At 33.7% G+C, this 13265-nt stretch overlaps 2 protein-coding genes across 4 annotated transcripts in view; one reads left to right on the top strand and one right to left on the bottom strand.

Moving 5' to 3' along the window:
• The first annotated feature begins 998 nt into the window (after positions 1 to 998).
• Positions 999 to 7025, top strand: LOC108744338 (ras-related protein Rab-3). Of its 3 annotated transcripts, none has more exons than XM_025976311.1 (6): positions 999 to 1166; positions 1294 to 1592; positions 2465 to 2686; positions 3745 to 3863; positions 4045 to 4216; positions 5580 to 7025. In XM_025976311.1, exons 2-6 carry the CDS (start codon positions 1590 to 1592, stop codon positions 5724 to 5726), a joined length of 663 nt encoding a protein of 220 aa, XP_025832096.1. In that variant the 5' UTR covers positions 999 to 1166; positions 1294 to 1589; the 3' UTR covers positions 5727 to 7025. The 3 variants fall into 3 exon arrangements, with proteins under 3 accessions (XP_025832096.1, XP_025832097.1, XP_025832095.1); XM_025976312.1 differs by having other exon boundaries at positions 999 to 1210; positions 1294 to 1544; XM_025976310.1 differs by having other exon boundaries at positions 999 to 1210.
• A 4300-nt stretch (positions 7026 to 11325) lies between these two features.
• LOC108744314 overlaps positions 11326 to 13265 on the bottom strand; it is a 105063-nt gene continuing 103123 nt past the window's right edge. The window contains exons 10-11 of the mRNA XM_018480020.1: positions 12821 to 12891; positions 11326 to 12765 (exon numbers count right to left, since the gene is read on the bottom strand). Coding sequence (XP_018335522.1) covers positions 11508 to 12765; positions 12821 to 12891 — 1329 coding nt within the window. The 3' untranslated portion in view covers positions 11326 to 11507. The remainder of the gene's footprint in view (positions 12766 to 12820; positions 12892 to 13265) is intronic.

The raw sequence follows: 13265 nt of genomic DNA, 5'->3' as shown, positions 1-13265 counted from the left end.
TGTTCAAACTGCTCATTATAGGGAACAGTTCTGTAGGAAAGACCTCATTCTTATTTCGATATGCTGATGACAGCTTTACGTCTGCTTTTGTCAGTACTGTTGGTATAGACTTTAAGGTCAAAACCGTCTTTAGGCACGATAAACGAGTTAAATTACAAATTTGGGTAGGTAATGTACCTACAGAAGGTATTTAGAATTTTGTGATTTATTATCTTTGATCAGCGACCTTGACTCCATGAAAATATCTTCAATTGTTTATAATAAGTAAAATTATTATAAAAATGAACAATTAAAGAAAATAAATAGAGTATTGTTTGTGTTAAATAAAGAACCTTCCCCTTAGCTGTTATCATATACATAAATAGTACATTATTTAGTTTAAAAATACGCTCTGTTCCAGTTATAATACTATTTTTAATCATATCGCACAATTCATGAATATTTAATTAATTGATCGGAGTTACCAACTGTTGCATCAGTGTTATCACAACAAGCCAATTACGTTAAGTTGTTATTTTAACGTACATTATTTACACTGTCTAACAACGATTATAATGATAAATGCAAAAAGCACCTAACTAAAAGGGCATTGCCCAAATTGTCGTATACTTGCACAATACATTTATTGATAATAAAAGAAATAGATTCTCAAGAAACATTCTGCAAATAGAATAAAAAAAATGTTGTAAATATTTTAAAATTTAATGACGAACTGTACTTATAATGCTTAGGTAGGTAACCCTTTATCAGTAACGAATTACTCTTGATATGGGCTTTACCACCGGAAACATGTGTACAATCCCACTCATTAAACTTTAAAACATGTAAAATCATTTCCTTTTCTTTTTGTTGTGTATTTATCACTTGAAAATCCGTTTATTGCTTATTAAAGTGCTTCATAATCCGTACTTTCTTTATCGACGCTCGGCGTCGGTTCGTTCACCAATGCGCAAGCGATAGGGACACAACAATATCAAACTCGGTCAGCAGTCCGTAAACTTGATTCAAAGAATAAATTACAATTTCTACCCCGAATAAACATCATTTATTTATACGAAATAAACAACTCGTCTAGGAAAAATAATATAACAGAAAAAAAGCCATGTCTAGTTGTAACAACAACTGTTAAGGGGTGATTTTGGAAATTGTTTTTGACGTCAGTGTTGGTACGTCCATCGAAGAGTTTCCATTCGGGGAATTTTTAATTATTGTAAATAATCATTACTTGGCTATGTGATCTATGATTCTAATAATAGATGGTTGCCATATCTTTTGCGAATATTGATTTTTTAGGGACCTCGACGTCTGATAGTTGAAAGGGAGGAGTCTGTAGCCAGCTGATCGATTTCAACGGGAAAGTGGAAAACTGCCCTGAAAGCGTAACTACCAGCCTGCTACCTTGTTCCTAAATTTGGATCTTGCTAATGATAATAGTGTTGCCGTGCGCGTCCCTTTTTATCAATTGAAATCGTTCGTTAAGTGCTGTGAAAATTCGTCTGCCTGCTTGCTAAAGTTATCCTTTCTTGGACCTGGTTGGAAAATAGGTACGTAGGACAGACTCTTAGCTCAAGGACATACGCTCGGAAAATATGGTAAAGCAATAATCAGTTTCTATATCGGTCCCTTTTATGTACTGTTTGCAATTGCCTTGCCCTAAATGTTGTTATGTCGCACGAAAGTAATGTATATTATCTAGATGAAAAACTCGATAATTTATTAAACTTTTACCGTTCTTCAAGTTAATTAGTAAAAGTCTTAGGTACAACTAATAAAGCGAAAATAATAATTTTCACTAAACATAAAGCAAGTTGTTCATTGTAAAATTTATTTTTGACGCAACAAATCCTACATTAACTATTTCATGAAGTGTATCTAAGCTAGTTGCATAATTAGGTAATACTAATTTATTAATGGAAGGGAACAGTTTGATTAAACATTATTTCAATATTAGTAAAAGTTATTTTAAGAATCCTATCTACTGTAGTTAGCGTAGATGACTTGGCACTAATGAATTTAGCGGAAATAATGTGTTGGTTCCGTTTATCGTATCAAATTTCCTGCTCTATTTATCAAAACCACCTGTTGGGTACGAAATTTAAATGCATTAAACTTGCAACAGCTAGTTAACTAATTTTTAATGTACGTTATGTAGGTAGATACATAAACGAAATAAATAAATAGGGCCACTGACAAATTTAAATATAAACCTCCTGTATATTACTTTAAAAGTTACCATAAACGAAGCCCTTCATGCTTGTACAAAATGAGTTTGAACCATTTGTTATTATATAAAAGTTTGTACTTATGAAAGATCTTTTTCCGATAAAACCCACACAGATTAAAAGACGTAGTGATACTGGGGTAGTAGGGATGATTGTAAATGCTAGTTTTTGAGCTTTAAGTGTAATTTATTGTTTGAATATTTATCAACATTGTTGTTAATACAGAACATTTTATCTTACAGATGGCGGGGGCAGATCCGAAATGGCAGAAAGATGCGGCAGATCAAAATTTCGATTACATGTTCAAACTGCTCATTATAGGGAACAGTTCTGTAGGAAAGACCTCATTCTTATTTCGATATGCTGATGACAGCTTTACGTCTGCTTTTGTCAGTACTGTTGGTATAGACTTTAAGGTCAAAACCGTCTTTAGGCACGATAAACGAGTTAAATTACAAATTTGGGTAGGTAATGTACCTACTTAGGTATTCAGAATTTTGTGATTTACTATCTTTGATCAGCTTAAACATTTATAGAANTATGGACGAATTATTAAGCTTTTTAATGTTAGCATTTAGCATTCTTTTAAGTGACCCATTATTAAGGGTACAGGGTTAATTTAAGAGAATCACAAAATTTTCAAGGAGGATTAGCACGGTACGGATTGTTGAAATGGCATAGCCTTTAGGATATGCTTCTTTTACAAGGAATGGCAATTTTAAAAAAGTATGAACTAAAGAAAAATAAAAATATTTTCAAAGAAAATCAAAATTTGCAACAATAATAGATAATAACCACCAAGCTCGAGCATTACTTTATTTTTAATTTTACCTTATTTCCTATGTTAGATCGGTATGTTCTGATGTTCTTGAATATTTTATTGTAAACCCTTGACAAAAATGTTCAGTCTCTCTCCAGTCTCTCAGAGTCTTTCAGAGTCTTTCAGCGTCTCTGAGAGCGTCTCTCATAGTCTTTCACAGTCTTTCAGTTATTGCCTAGGTGTTTTTATGGATCTCTCACAGTCTCTGTATGAGAGACTCGAACGATAAAATTGTTAATTCAGAGATTCGAGTCTCTCACACACAGATTGAATGAATAAAATTGAAAAATTGAGAGTCTCGAGTCTTTCGTAGAAAGACTGGGATCTCTGAAATATGTTGAACATGGAAAATTTTAACCATGTCTATCGAGACACCACTTATTGATAGATTCGAGTCTCTCGTTCAGAGACGCTAAACAGTTTTTTTGACAGTCTCTCTCAGCGATACCAGAGAGACGGAGACTGGATTGAGAGACGGAGACTCGAGTCTCGCTTTCAGAGACCCTGAGAGACTGAACATTTTTATCTCGGGGGTAATTAGAATTGAGACAAGAAATGCAAAATTAAAACATTAAAAGGCTATAATAACAATACAGTTAAAAGTTGAATTGAATTGTTTCTTGTTTTTTACTTTTGTTGTTAAAATGTTTCATATATCGAGTACTGCGAATAGTCTTAATTTACGATTTGGAAAATTTTTAGGACACAGCAGGTCAAGAACGCTATCGAACGATCACAACGGCTTATTATAGGGGTGCAATGGGATTCATATTAATGTATGATATAACCAATGAAGAATCTTTCAACAGCGTTCAAGACTGGTATGTACTTATGTAGAGTAACATTTAATTAAGTGAAAACTTCAGCAATTTATTATGATTTAGAATTTATTAGGTCCCATCAGCACGCATAGGTAACCAAAGAAAGGTTTTTTGTTGAATTTAAAGTGATTGCCTTCAGATTTAACCCGATAATTGATTCCAAATGTTTTTTCTATTTTAGGGTCACACAAATTAAAACCTATTCGTGGGACAACGCACAGGTAATTCTAGTAGGGAATAAATGTGATATGGAGGACGAAAGAGTAATTAGTTTCGAACGGGGAAAGCAACTGGCCGAGCAGTTAGGGGTGGAATTTTTCGAAACTAGTGCTAAGGAAAACATTAATGTTAAGGTAAATTTTACATTATATGATTACTTTTTATAATCGCAGTAACTCAAGCCTTAAATTATTGTTCTTAAAAAAAGGGAATAATTGAAAAGTTTAAACAAAAGCTTTTTTAAGAACGAGTTGTGTATTACAGTTTATGCAGATTGAAAATTATAACTCTAGCCTGGATAAGCCTTAGGCTAAAGATGAAAGTAGGTAAAGAACACTGGCAGGGTTGCTCCATTAAAGCACAACAAAGGGGTTTTGATTAATTTCTTTTCGTGTAGTTGCGATAAAGGGCTACTGTTAATTTTTGATATAAAATTAATCGATTGTATGTCGCAGTCACAATAAAACATGACGAGTAGTTGTGTTGGATGAATAGTAAAACTCATTCGGATTATTGTAGGTTGTATTTGTAATATCCAAATAGAGTAGGCAACGCATCGCCTTGCTCTTACTGAAACTGATATTAACAAAACAGTTAAAAGTAAGACAAAAATACTGGTATGCAAGGGAAGAAAAAGTAGGGAAAGGGTGAATATAAAAATAGGAGACGAAACATTAGAAGAAGTGGCTGATTTTAGGTATCTAGGAAGTCAGATAAGTCAGAACGGAAGGAGTAGTAGGGATATGAAACAGAGGATAGTGCAGGGTCGAATCGGCTTCAATAAAAAGAAGTTGTTCTATGCTAGCAAATGATTAATTTAGAAATTCGAAAAAGATTGTTAAAGGTGTATGTTTGGAGAGCGGCGCTGTACGGGTGCGAAACATACACGGTGGGAGTGGCGGAAAAGAAAAGGTTAGAAATGAAGAGGTATTAGAAAGAATAGGAGAACAGAGGACTATGTAAGTCACAAAAAATAGGTTAGTAGGACACCTTCTCAAGCATGAAGGTCTAGTTGAAGACATATTAGAAACAAAAACAGGAGTCAAGAGGAGTAGAGTACATTACATTACAATTCGCAAATAGTTAAGGATGTGGGTTGTTTTAGTTTTGGGGAAATGCGAAGATTAGCTCAAGGATAGGGGTGAACGTGCGTGTCCAACTAGTTTTAGGACTGACGACCTTATGATGAATGAATGAAATATTCTGAGCGTTAGACAAGGTTTTCCTATATACTGCGTATTCATCATTTGAATAAAGGTGTAACTGCTTAAATCTTGTAAAATAACCATCATTATTTATCCGTTCAGCATGTTCAGTTGACATCTTCAGGGAATTTGGCGTGGACGTAGTATCCTCTTCTGCGGTTGTGGTGACGCTTTCTGAGTATCTTTGAACCCTTTTCAAAGTTTAGCCGCAAAAGCTTAGCATTTTTACTGTGCGCTGTGCTCTGCGGATATAATTCCCTTAATAAATAATTAAATGTTGATTAATTTGCAGGCTGTTTTTGAACGCCTAGTGGATATAATATGCGACAAAATGTCCGACAGTTTGGACTCAGATCCTACTTTGGTAAGTGGGAATGCAAAGGGTCAACGTTTGACCGACGCACCCCAAGGACCTCAGGCTGCTAATTGCAATTGTTAAAGTCAACCGTTTAGATATATACGTACATACATATATGTATAATGCGGCCCTTAGCTAAATAATAACTTGGCACTTTCATAATTTCACAATAATTAGGTATTTGAATAAATATAAATAATGTATATCTATTTAAACCAAAAATGTTACTTCGTACTTTTGCTACCTACAAACTATTCATCGTAAAGCTTCACCGTAATCGAAAAAAAAAATTGATTATGAACTTTACCCGAAAACGTAAAGATAGCAACGAAATTCTGTTAAAAAGGATTTTTTTGTGGTCGTTTAAGAAACGTTTATAAAGATAATCTAAAACTGTGTCAATATTTAGACATAATTCTGTCTATGTAGCTAAAAATAAATAACATCTTTGGTAGCAGAAGAATAGAATAATCAATAAATGTGAAAATTTATTTTCTCTATGAAATACTATTTTGTTGCCAATGAATTACTTATAAAAAATATGTTAAATATTTTTGCAAACAAGAAAGAGTGGTCTATATATTTATTATCAGACCTTCACTTATCCGTACACTTAAAACAAAAAGCATAACAGAAAGCTCCCGTAATATTTATAATTTATTATTAATTATCGATATATTCTGACCAAGCTCAAAAATAATTAGTTTATTTTTACACACACAGACACAATACCAAACGAGGCATTTATTAGATTTCCTACCGTTGTTATCATCAAAACTGTGTTTTAGATAGATGTAAAAAAATAATGTTAAATTAGAGAACGAGTTTTTGTAGACTATTGAGTGGTAATGTTGAAATTTAAGAAAAAATGACTCTGACTAATACAGATGATATTGTAAAGTGTGTACACAGCTACATCATAATAGTATATACCTAAATATAGACGGCTTAACATATAGAAATGCGTGAAACTTTGTAAAAAAGTAAATCTAAATGTGTATATAAATCAGTCATATTTCCAATAAACATTTCATCATCTACAAAATGAAAAACAAAATTTGTCTTTAAAATACAATTAAACGGTCTAGTAGATAACCAACCACCTATTCATCATTAGACTGATTCGTTTTGGTACCTACGAGATATTTTAAGGTTCACACCTTGACTTCATGTTTACCAGTGAACCTTACATTTTCTTTTTAGAAGAAAAACACGCTTGTTTGGAAAATATATTGTGTAGTTAAAAATACTTATCTAAATATATTTCACTAAGTAAATCCTTAAATTGTAGTATTGGATTTAAAAGGGAACTGAATTTTCTGAAAATGTTCTTATGCTAATATGTTTGTTAAATTAATAATAAATCCAAAACAATAGCTCTAAAATGATGNTCAAATTTGTTTACTCTTGTACCGAAAATATAAAAATATTAACTATTAGTAATGTTTTAATATCATGAAAATTAAAAACCCTCTTGTATTAAATATGAAGCACATTGATCCTGTTCCTCTATTTCGTCAGAATGATTGTCGGAATCTTTTCTTCTACATGGCCTTTGTCGCATCTCGTACACACTTACGTTAATATACAGTAGAATCCGCTTATAATGACATCGAAGGGAAATGACAAACACGCCATACTAAGCGGGCGTCATACAAAGCATAGTCTTAGAAAATAAACAACTTTCTATTTTGGTAGAGAGGAAAACCATAAATTGTATATATTTATTAACAGAAAAAAAAAGAACGATGAATTGTAATATCAATATACATAAGAAGGGTCAGAAAAATGAGCGAAAATGTTGTTATTAAACATTTGGGTCACTATAGCCGGATACGATTTCTTGAGAATCAGTCATAATAAACGATATGTCATTTTAAACGGAGTCATTATATCCAAACTTTCCTATAGAGAATTTAATATGAAAATCAAACTTAACATTGCAATTACTTCATATTAAGCGGTTGGTCAATATAGACGGAGTCATAATAAACGAATTCCACTGTATCTTAGAAGACGTGCTTGTCTGCATTGAAACAATGACATTAATAAGTAATACGTAAGCACTCTTTAGATAAAGCAAGTTGAAGGTTATAAAATAAACATTATGTTTATGTTTTATTTTTTGTTATTATAGTATTAAGGAAATGTTTCTCGCATTTTCAGAAAATAACCGCTACATTGGTAAAATACGTAATTTATTCAGTATCTAAACGTCCTCGTTACTCGTTAAATGAAAACCAGTTTAAGGCGGCGATTTTGGAAAATTAGGTAAATTTAGAAATAATTTTTCAAAAAGACCCTACCCAATTCCGAGTAGTTCTAATATCAATAATTCCATAATTCTACAGGATTATTCTACATTCTTATGGGTACATCTTTTTGATTTAACGTAAAAGTTGCCGGCATTACAGTTATGAGCTTACATTGTATTCCACAGGTTCCTAAACAATTATGAGTATGTGTTACTGTTTTCTAATAAAGAAATGTTACTTAAATTTGCTGAAACAGTTTTTCTATTTTATTTTATTATTTACGATAAATAACCATTGTTTTAAAGCGAACATTCGTTATTTATAAGTGTGAGTTAATGTTAAACTGTTCATTGTTGTTATTATTATTGTATGTACTATATTTATTGCCTATATTTAAATTTAATTAATTTATGTCGGTTTATCTAACTTTTTTGTAAATAGTATAAATTCACTAATATGTAATATAATGAGGAGTAGAGTAGATTACATTACTATTCGCAAATAGTTAAGGATGTGGGTTGTTTTAGTTTTGGGGAAATGCGAAGATTAGCTCGGGATAGGGGTGAACGTGCGTGTCCAACCAGTTTTAGGACTGACAACCTTATAATGATGAAATATTTCGGACGTTAGACAAGGTTTTCCTATATACTGCGTATTCATCATTTGAATAAAGGTGTAACTGCTTAAATCTTGTAAAATAACCATCATTATTTATCCGTTCAGCATGTTCAGTTGACATCTTCAGGGAATTTGGCGTGGACGTAGTATCCTCTTCTGCGGTTGTGGTGACGCTTTCTGAGTATCTTTGAACCCTTTTCAAAGTTTAGCCGCAAAAGCTTAGCATTTTTACTGTGCGCTGTGCTCTGCGGATATAATTCCCTTAATAAATAATTAAATGTTGATTAATTTGCAGGCTGTTTTTGAACGCCTAGTGGATATAATATGCGACAAAATGTCCGACAGTTTGGACTCAGATCCTACTTTGGTAAGTGGGAATGCAAAGGGTCAACGTTTGACCGACGCACCCCAAGGACCTCAGGCTGCTAATTGCAATTGTTAAAGTCAACCGTTTAGATATATACGTACATACATATATGTATAATGCGGCCCTTAGCTAAATAATAACTTGGCACTTTCATAATTTCACAATAATTAGGTATTTGAATAAATATAAATAATGTATATCTATTTAAACCAAAAATGTTACTTCGTACTTTTGCTACCTACAAACTATTCATCGTAAAGCTTCACCGTAATCGAAAAAAAAAATTGATTATGAACTTTACCCGAAAACGTAAAGATAGCAACGAAATTCTGTTAAAAAGGATTTTTTTGTGGTCGTTTAAGAAACGTTTATAAAGATAATCTAAAACTGTGTCAATATTTAGACATAATTCTGTCTATGTAGCTAAAAATAAATAACATCTTTGGTAGCAGAAGAATANAAATTTTCAATACATATTTACAATGTGAATCCTTCATGTTTAGTTATTTATATATCTAAGCTAAAAATAGTTAAAAAATTTTGATAACGACAGTTTACTGTTGCGTTTTGTACCAGTGTTTGAAGAATAAAATTTCGTGTCCGGCCGAAGACTTAATAAGAGAGGAATAACAAGTAATAATTATGTAGTGTATTCGTAAGTAGGTAATGTATTTAAGGTAAACGGATATTATCACTTTTCATTTTATTTTAAAGCTTTTCTAGTGTGTCTTAAAATCTAATTCTCATTAAAATCCATTAACTATGCTACTTATACATGTATAATAACATGGTATCGCATAAGATTTCTTATCACGACGCAGTCTAAAAGAGACTGATAACGTTTCTAAAATTCACTATGTGTATATTAACAAATAATATTAATAAAAAATAATTCCGGGTGACATGTTGTAATTAAAGAATAATTTACTTATTTGACCTTCACCTACGGCCTGATATTCTTAAAATTTATAAACACCTGCAAAAAAAAATTGAGAAACTGGACGGCATTTGAACTTTTAATAAACGCAAAAAAAATGCAAGTTATATGTAAGTAATCAATGATATTGACTGCTGTTTTGAATACACCTTTCATAGTTGAAGTATGCAGACGGTACTGGATGTGCAAAAATTCCTCGTATTAAATGAATTTTAATTTTATTTAACAATCATGACCATCAGTTTTCAGCATTACGATTTATTTGAATAAACAAACTTCACCTTTTAGACATTTTAATAATTTTTTGGAAGGTACGATCATAATTCGTATACATTAAGTTGTACAAATTATTTTTAATCGGAAAAAATTTCATATATAGCCCTACAAATTTTTTGACATCTAATTACTTTTGTCACGAAGATTATTTGTCTAATCGACTTATTACACCTACAGGAAATATTGGAGTAATTGTTTATTTATCTATTCTTTTCAAAGTACTATCAAAAGGTTCTTGAAAATATTTAAAATATAAGACACAGGCAGAAAATTACTTCATTTCACACCTGGTAATTTTGACAAACATTTTCATATTTTCAAATATGCCAATCAGTTGTCTAAGAAATTATGATGAAGACATTTATATATGCTTGGTATTATAATGTAGCTATTAGCAATTCTAATTAACTATTGAATATTAAAACAATCGACAAAGTTTGCTAAGTAGTGCAATGTTTACTCGTTAGTTAGTTGATAACTACATAGTGAATAATAAAATTAAAAATATTTCATACAGTATTTTTGGTACTTTATTCAATTTTTTCTTTTCGCTTTTCTCTAATTTGTACTTTACTTGTTATACACACATATGCATGTAACTACTGCAGATATTTCTATTTTTTGCTAGAATAATATTTAGAAACGTAATATGTCAGTATCATATGCACAATCACTGTTACAAAGCCAAGAGTACAATATTTTAGACCTTTTTCATATTTCCCTGGTAAAAAATTAGAATTAATGAATGCATTATTGAACACATTAGGATACCGTTTTCGTCTTTTCTTTTTAATTAACGAAGTAAAGTTGGTGTTGTAAATTTTAGACAGGCCACAGGGATAAGAAACAATAATACAATATTTTAGAAATTTTAAAATGTCGATGAAATGTATTAATAGTACAAGTACACAATGTTAGCGTTTTCTTTTAAGTGCATCTTTTTTATTTCTTTTTCCGCTAAAACTATAATCTCATTTNTTAATCCGGCGATATTTACCTGACTAAAAAACATAATGTTTCTGCTTCTCCATATCGAATTCTTTGGTTTGTCTCTAAGAATGGGAAGAGTGTAGCGGAAGAACAAGTGTTCTAATAATAAGATAAGTAAGCCAAGAACCATCCCGACTCCTAGCAAAAATAAAACATCGGTTACTGCTGCAGAAGGCAAGAGGCGAAACCTCTAGAGTTACAAGGCTCCTATAATAGTAAAATTACGTGGTCGTTGAAATATCACTCTACAATCTAAGGCCATTTATTTTTCACAGGCAAAACGTCTCAATGTTTGGCCTGTAGTCAAATAAACGACTTTTTACTTCCCGAATCGCGCTCTCTCAATTAGTTGCCTCAAAACCAAAGGACTTTCTATAAAAAAATCCAACCGCACCTTCAAGTAGCGTCGTAGATTAAGCTCACGGTGGATCGACTGTTTCTTTGTCTCTTATTGCTTTTAGTATATGACTTCTCAATTCCGATTCGGAACTTCGCCACAGATTGACCAATTCGTCTTTCGAAAGTCTATCCAAAGGAGACTTTCCACCGTCCGAATTTCTCGGGGAGCAGTTTGGTGGCGGAGGAGCGGGAGGAAGGTCGTGTTCGTGGCACCTTCTTCTACTTTTGGTCGTAGAAGGATTTCCGTCCAACGAGTGCGATTGCTCTTCCAATTTCTTCTTTCTCGGAAGAGACGTGGAAGTGGCATCTCCTAAACTTTGATGTCGCGTTTTGTGTCGTCGTATCACGGCAGGCTTCTGCGTTGTGTCTTCCACTTGAATTATAGGGGGTTGGGTGGTTGCTTTGAATGTTTGTTTGGAGTTATTGCCTGTGGGGGTGGGTTTTCGTTTGTTGCCGAGTTGTTGTTGGAGTTGTTCGATAGTGAGACGGTTTCTTCGTGCAATTTCGTCGTCTGACAGATTGCTTTTCTCCTCGCAACTGACTCGAAGTAATGCGTTCGAGTTTCCGTCGCTATCCGGTAGATTCTGATAGCTTTTTGTCGTGTGATTATCGAAGCTGAGCGTTCTAGACGCCCGACGCTTCTCCGGCTTGTTGAGAGTCTGATCGCTTTTTCCGAGGGTCGCGCTGTACTGGGGATGGAGGTGCTGTTTGTTGAAAGGTTCGCCGACGTAGAGAGGCAACGTGGCCAGCTTCTTACCGATACTCTCGGCGTCGGAGAGCTTTCTCTGGAGGTCGTTCACCCTTGCACTACATACGGAAACGTTCTCGATCGATAAGACGGGACTTTTGCCTGCCAGTTTGCTCCCTGTACTGACGGTGTCTAGATAACTAGATCTCCTGCTGTTTATGTCCGGAGGGCTATTGCTCAGACACGATACATCCTTGCTCAATCTCCTGCCGACACTACTACTCCTATCGGTGTGTAAGGTTTGGGATGAGAATACGCTGTCCGAGCTGAACCTTCGCACATTTAATGTCGATGCCGTTTTTGGTTTTGTTTTTGATCGCGGACTGAAAAATTGCTTGTTAAAATAGGCGGTTGGAGATTTGAGTTTCGGAGGGTTTTCAGTTTTCGGACTCGTTCTCATGAAGGTCCTGCGAAGGATGCTCGGACTTAAATTAGATTTTTTTTCGGCAGCGGTCAGTTGGTACTCGGTGTCTTCTGTTACGCATTCAAGAGACCGGGGACGTGACTCTTGCTGCTGCCTGTTAATTGAGCTTTACTTCCAAGGTTATTAAGGGAGTCTACTCGCTAAAACTAAGAGATACTTACCTCCTTATTTCTTGGATCATTTCGAAAAATTGTGCTTTGCTGCGCCTCCTTCGGCGTTGTTCGTGTTCCTTCTGGAAGAAATGACGACAATACGATCAAGAAAATACTACAAATGACGCGGTAAACGCCATCTGTAGTACGATGCTACATTTTAGGATTACGTATACTCCAACAAGGAAAGGAATCCCCCCAGATATTCATATGTTTAAATGGACCTTGTTAGAGCATACGTTATCCTAAAATGTAGCATCGTACTACAGATGGAGTTTACCGCGCATTTGTAGTATTTTCTAAAACGCGCTGTTAAGACAGTAGGTAAAAGTTGGTCTGCGTTCTTTTGGAGCTGTCTGCGACGCGCTGATGAGATTCAAAAAGATCGAAATCGCGATCCGCGTCTGGCAGTTTCGACAGAATACAGACCACTTCGAATTATTTTATTCGATTA

This window comes from Agrilus planipennis, unplaced genomic scaffold (genome assembly GCF_000699045.2).
Source record: "Agrilus planipennis isolate EAB-ADULT unplaced genomic scaffold, Apla_2.0 scaffold17, whole genome shotgun sequence".
In the NCBI taxonomy this organism is placed as follows: domain Eukaryota; kingdom Metazoa; phylum Arthropoda; class Insecta; order Coleoptera; family Buprestidae; genus Agrilus; species Agrilus planipennis.
The sequence above is the reverse complement of the archived record's forward strand: the minus strand, read 5'-3'. Positions and strand labels throughout refer to the sequence as shown.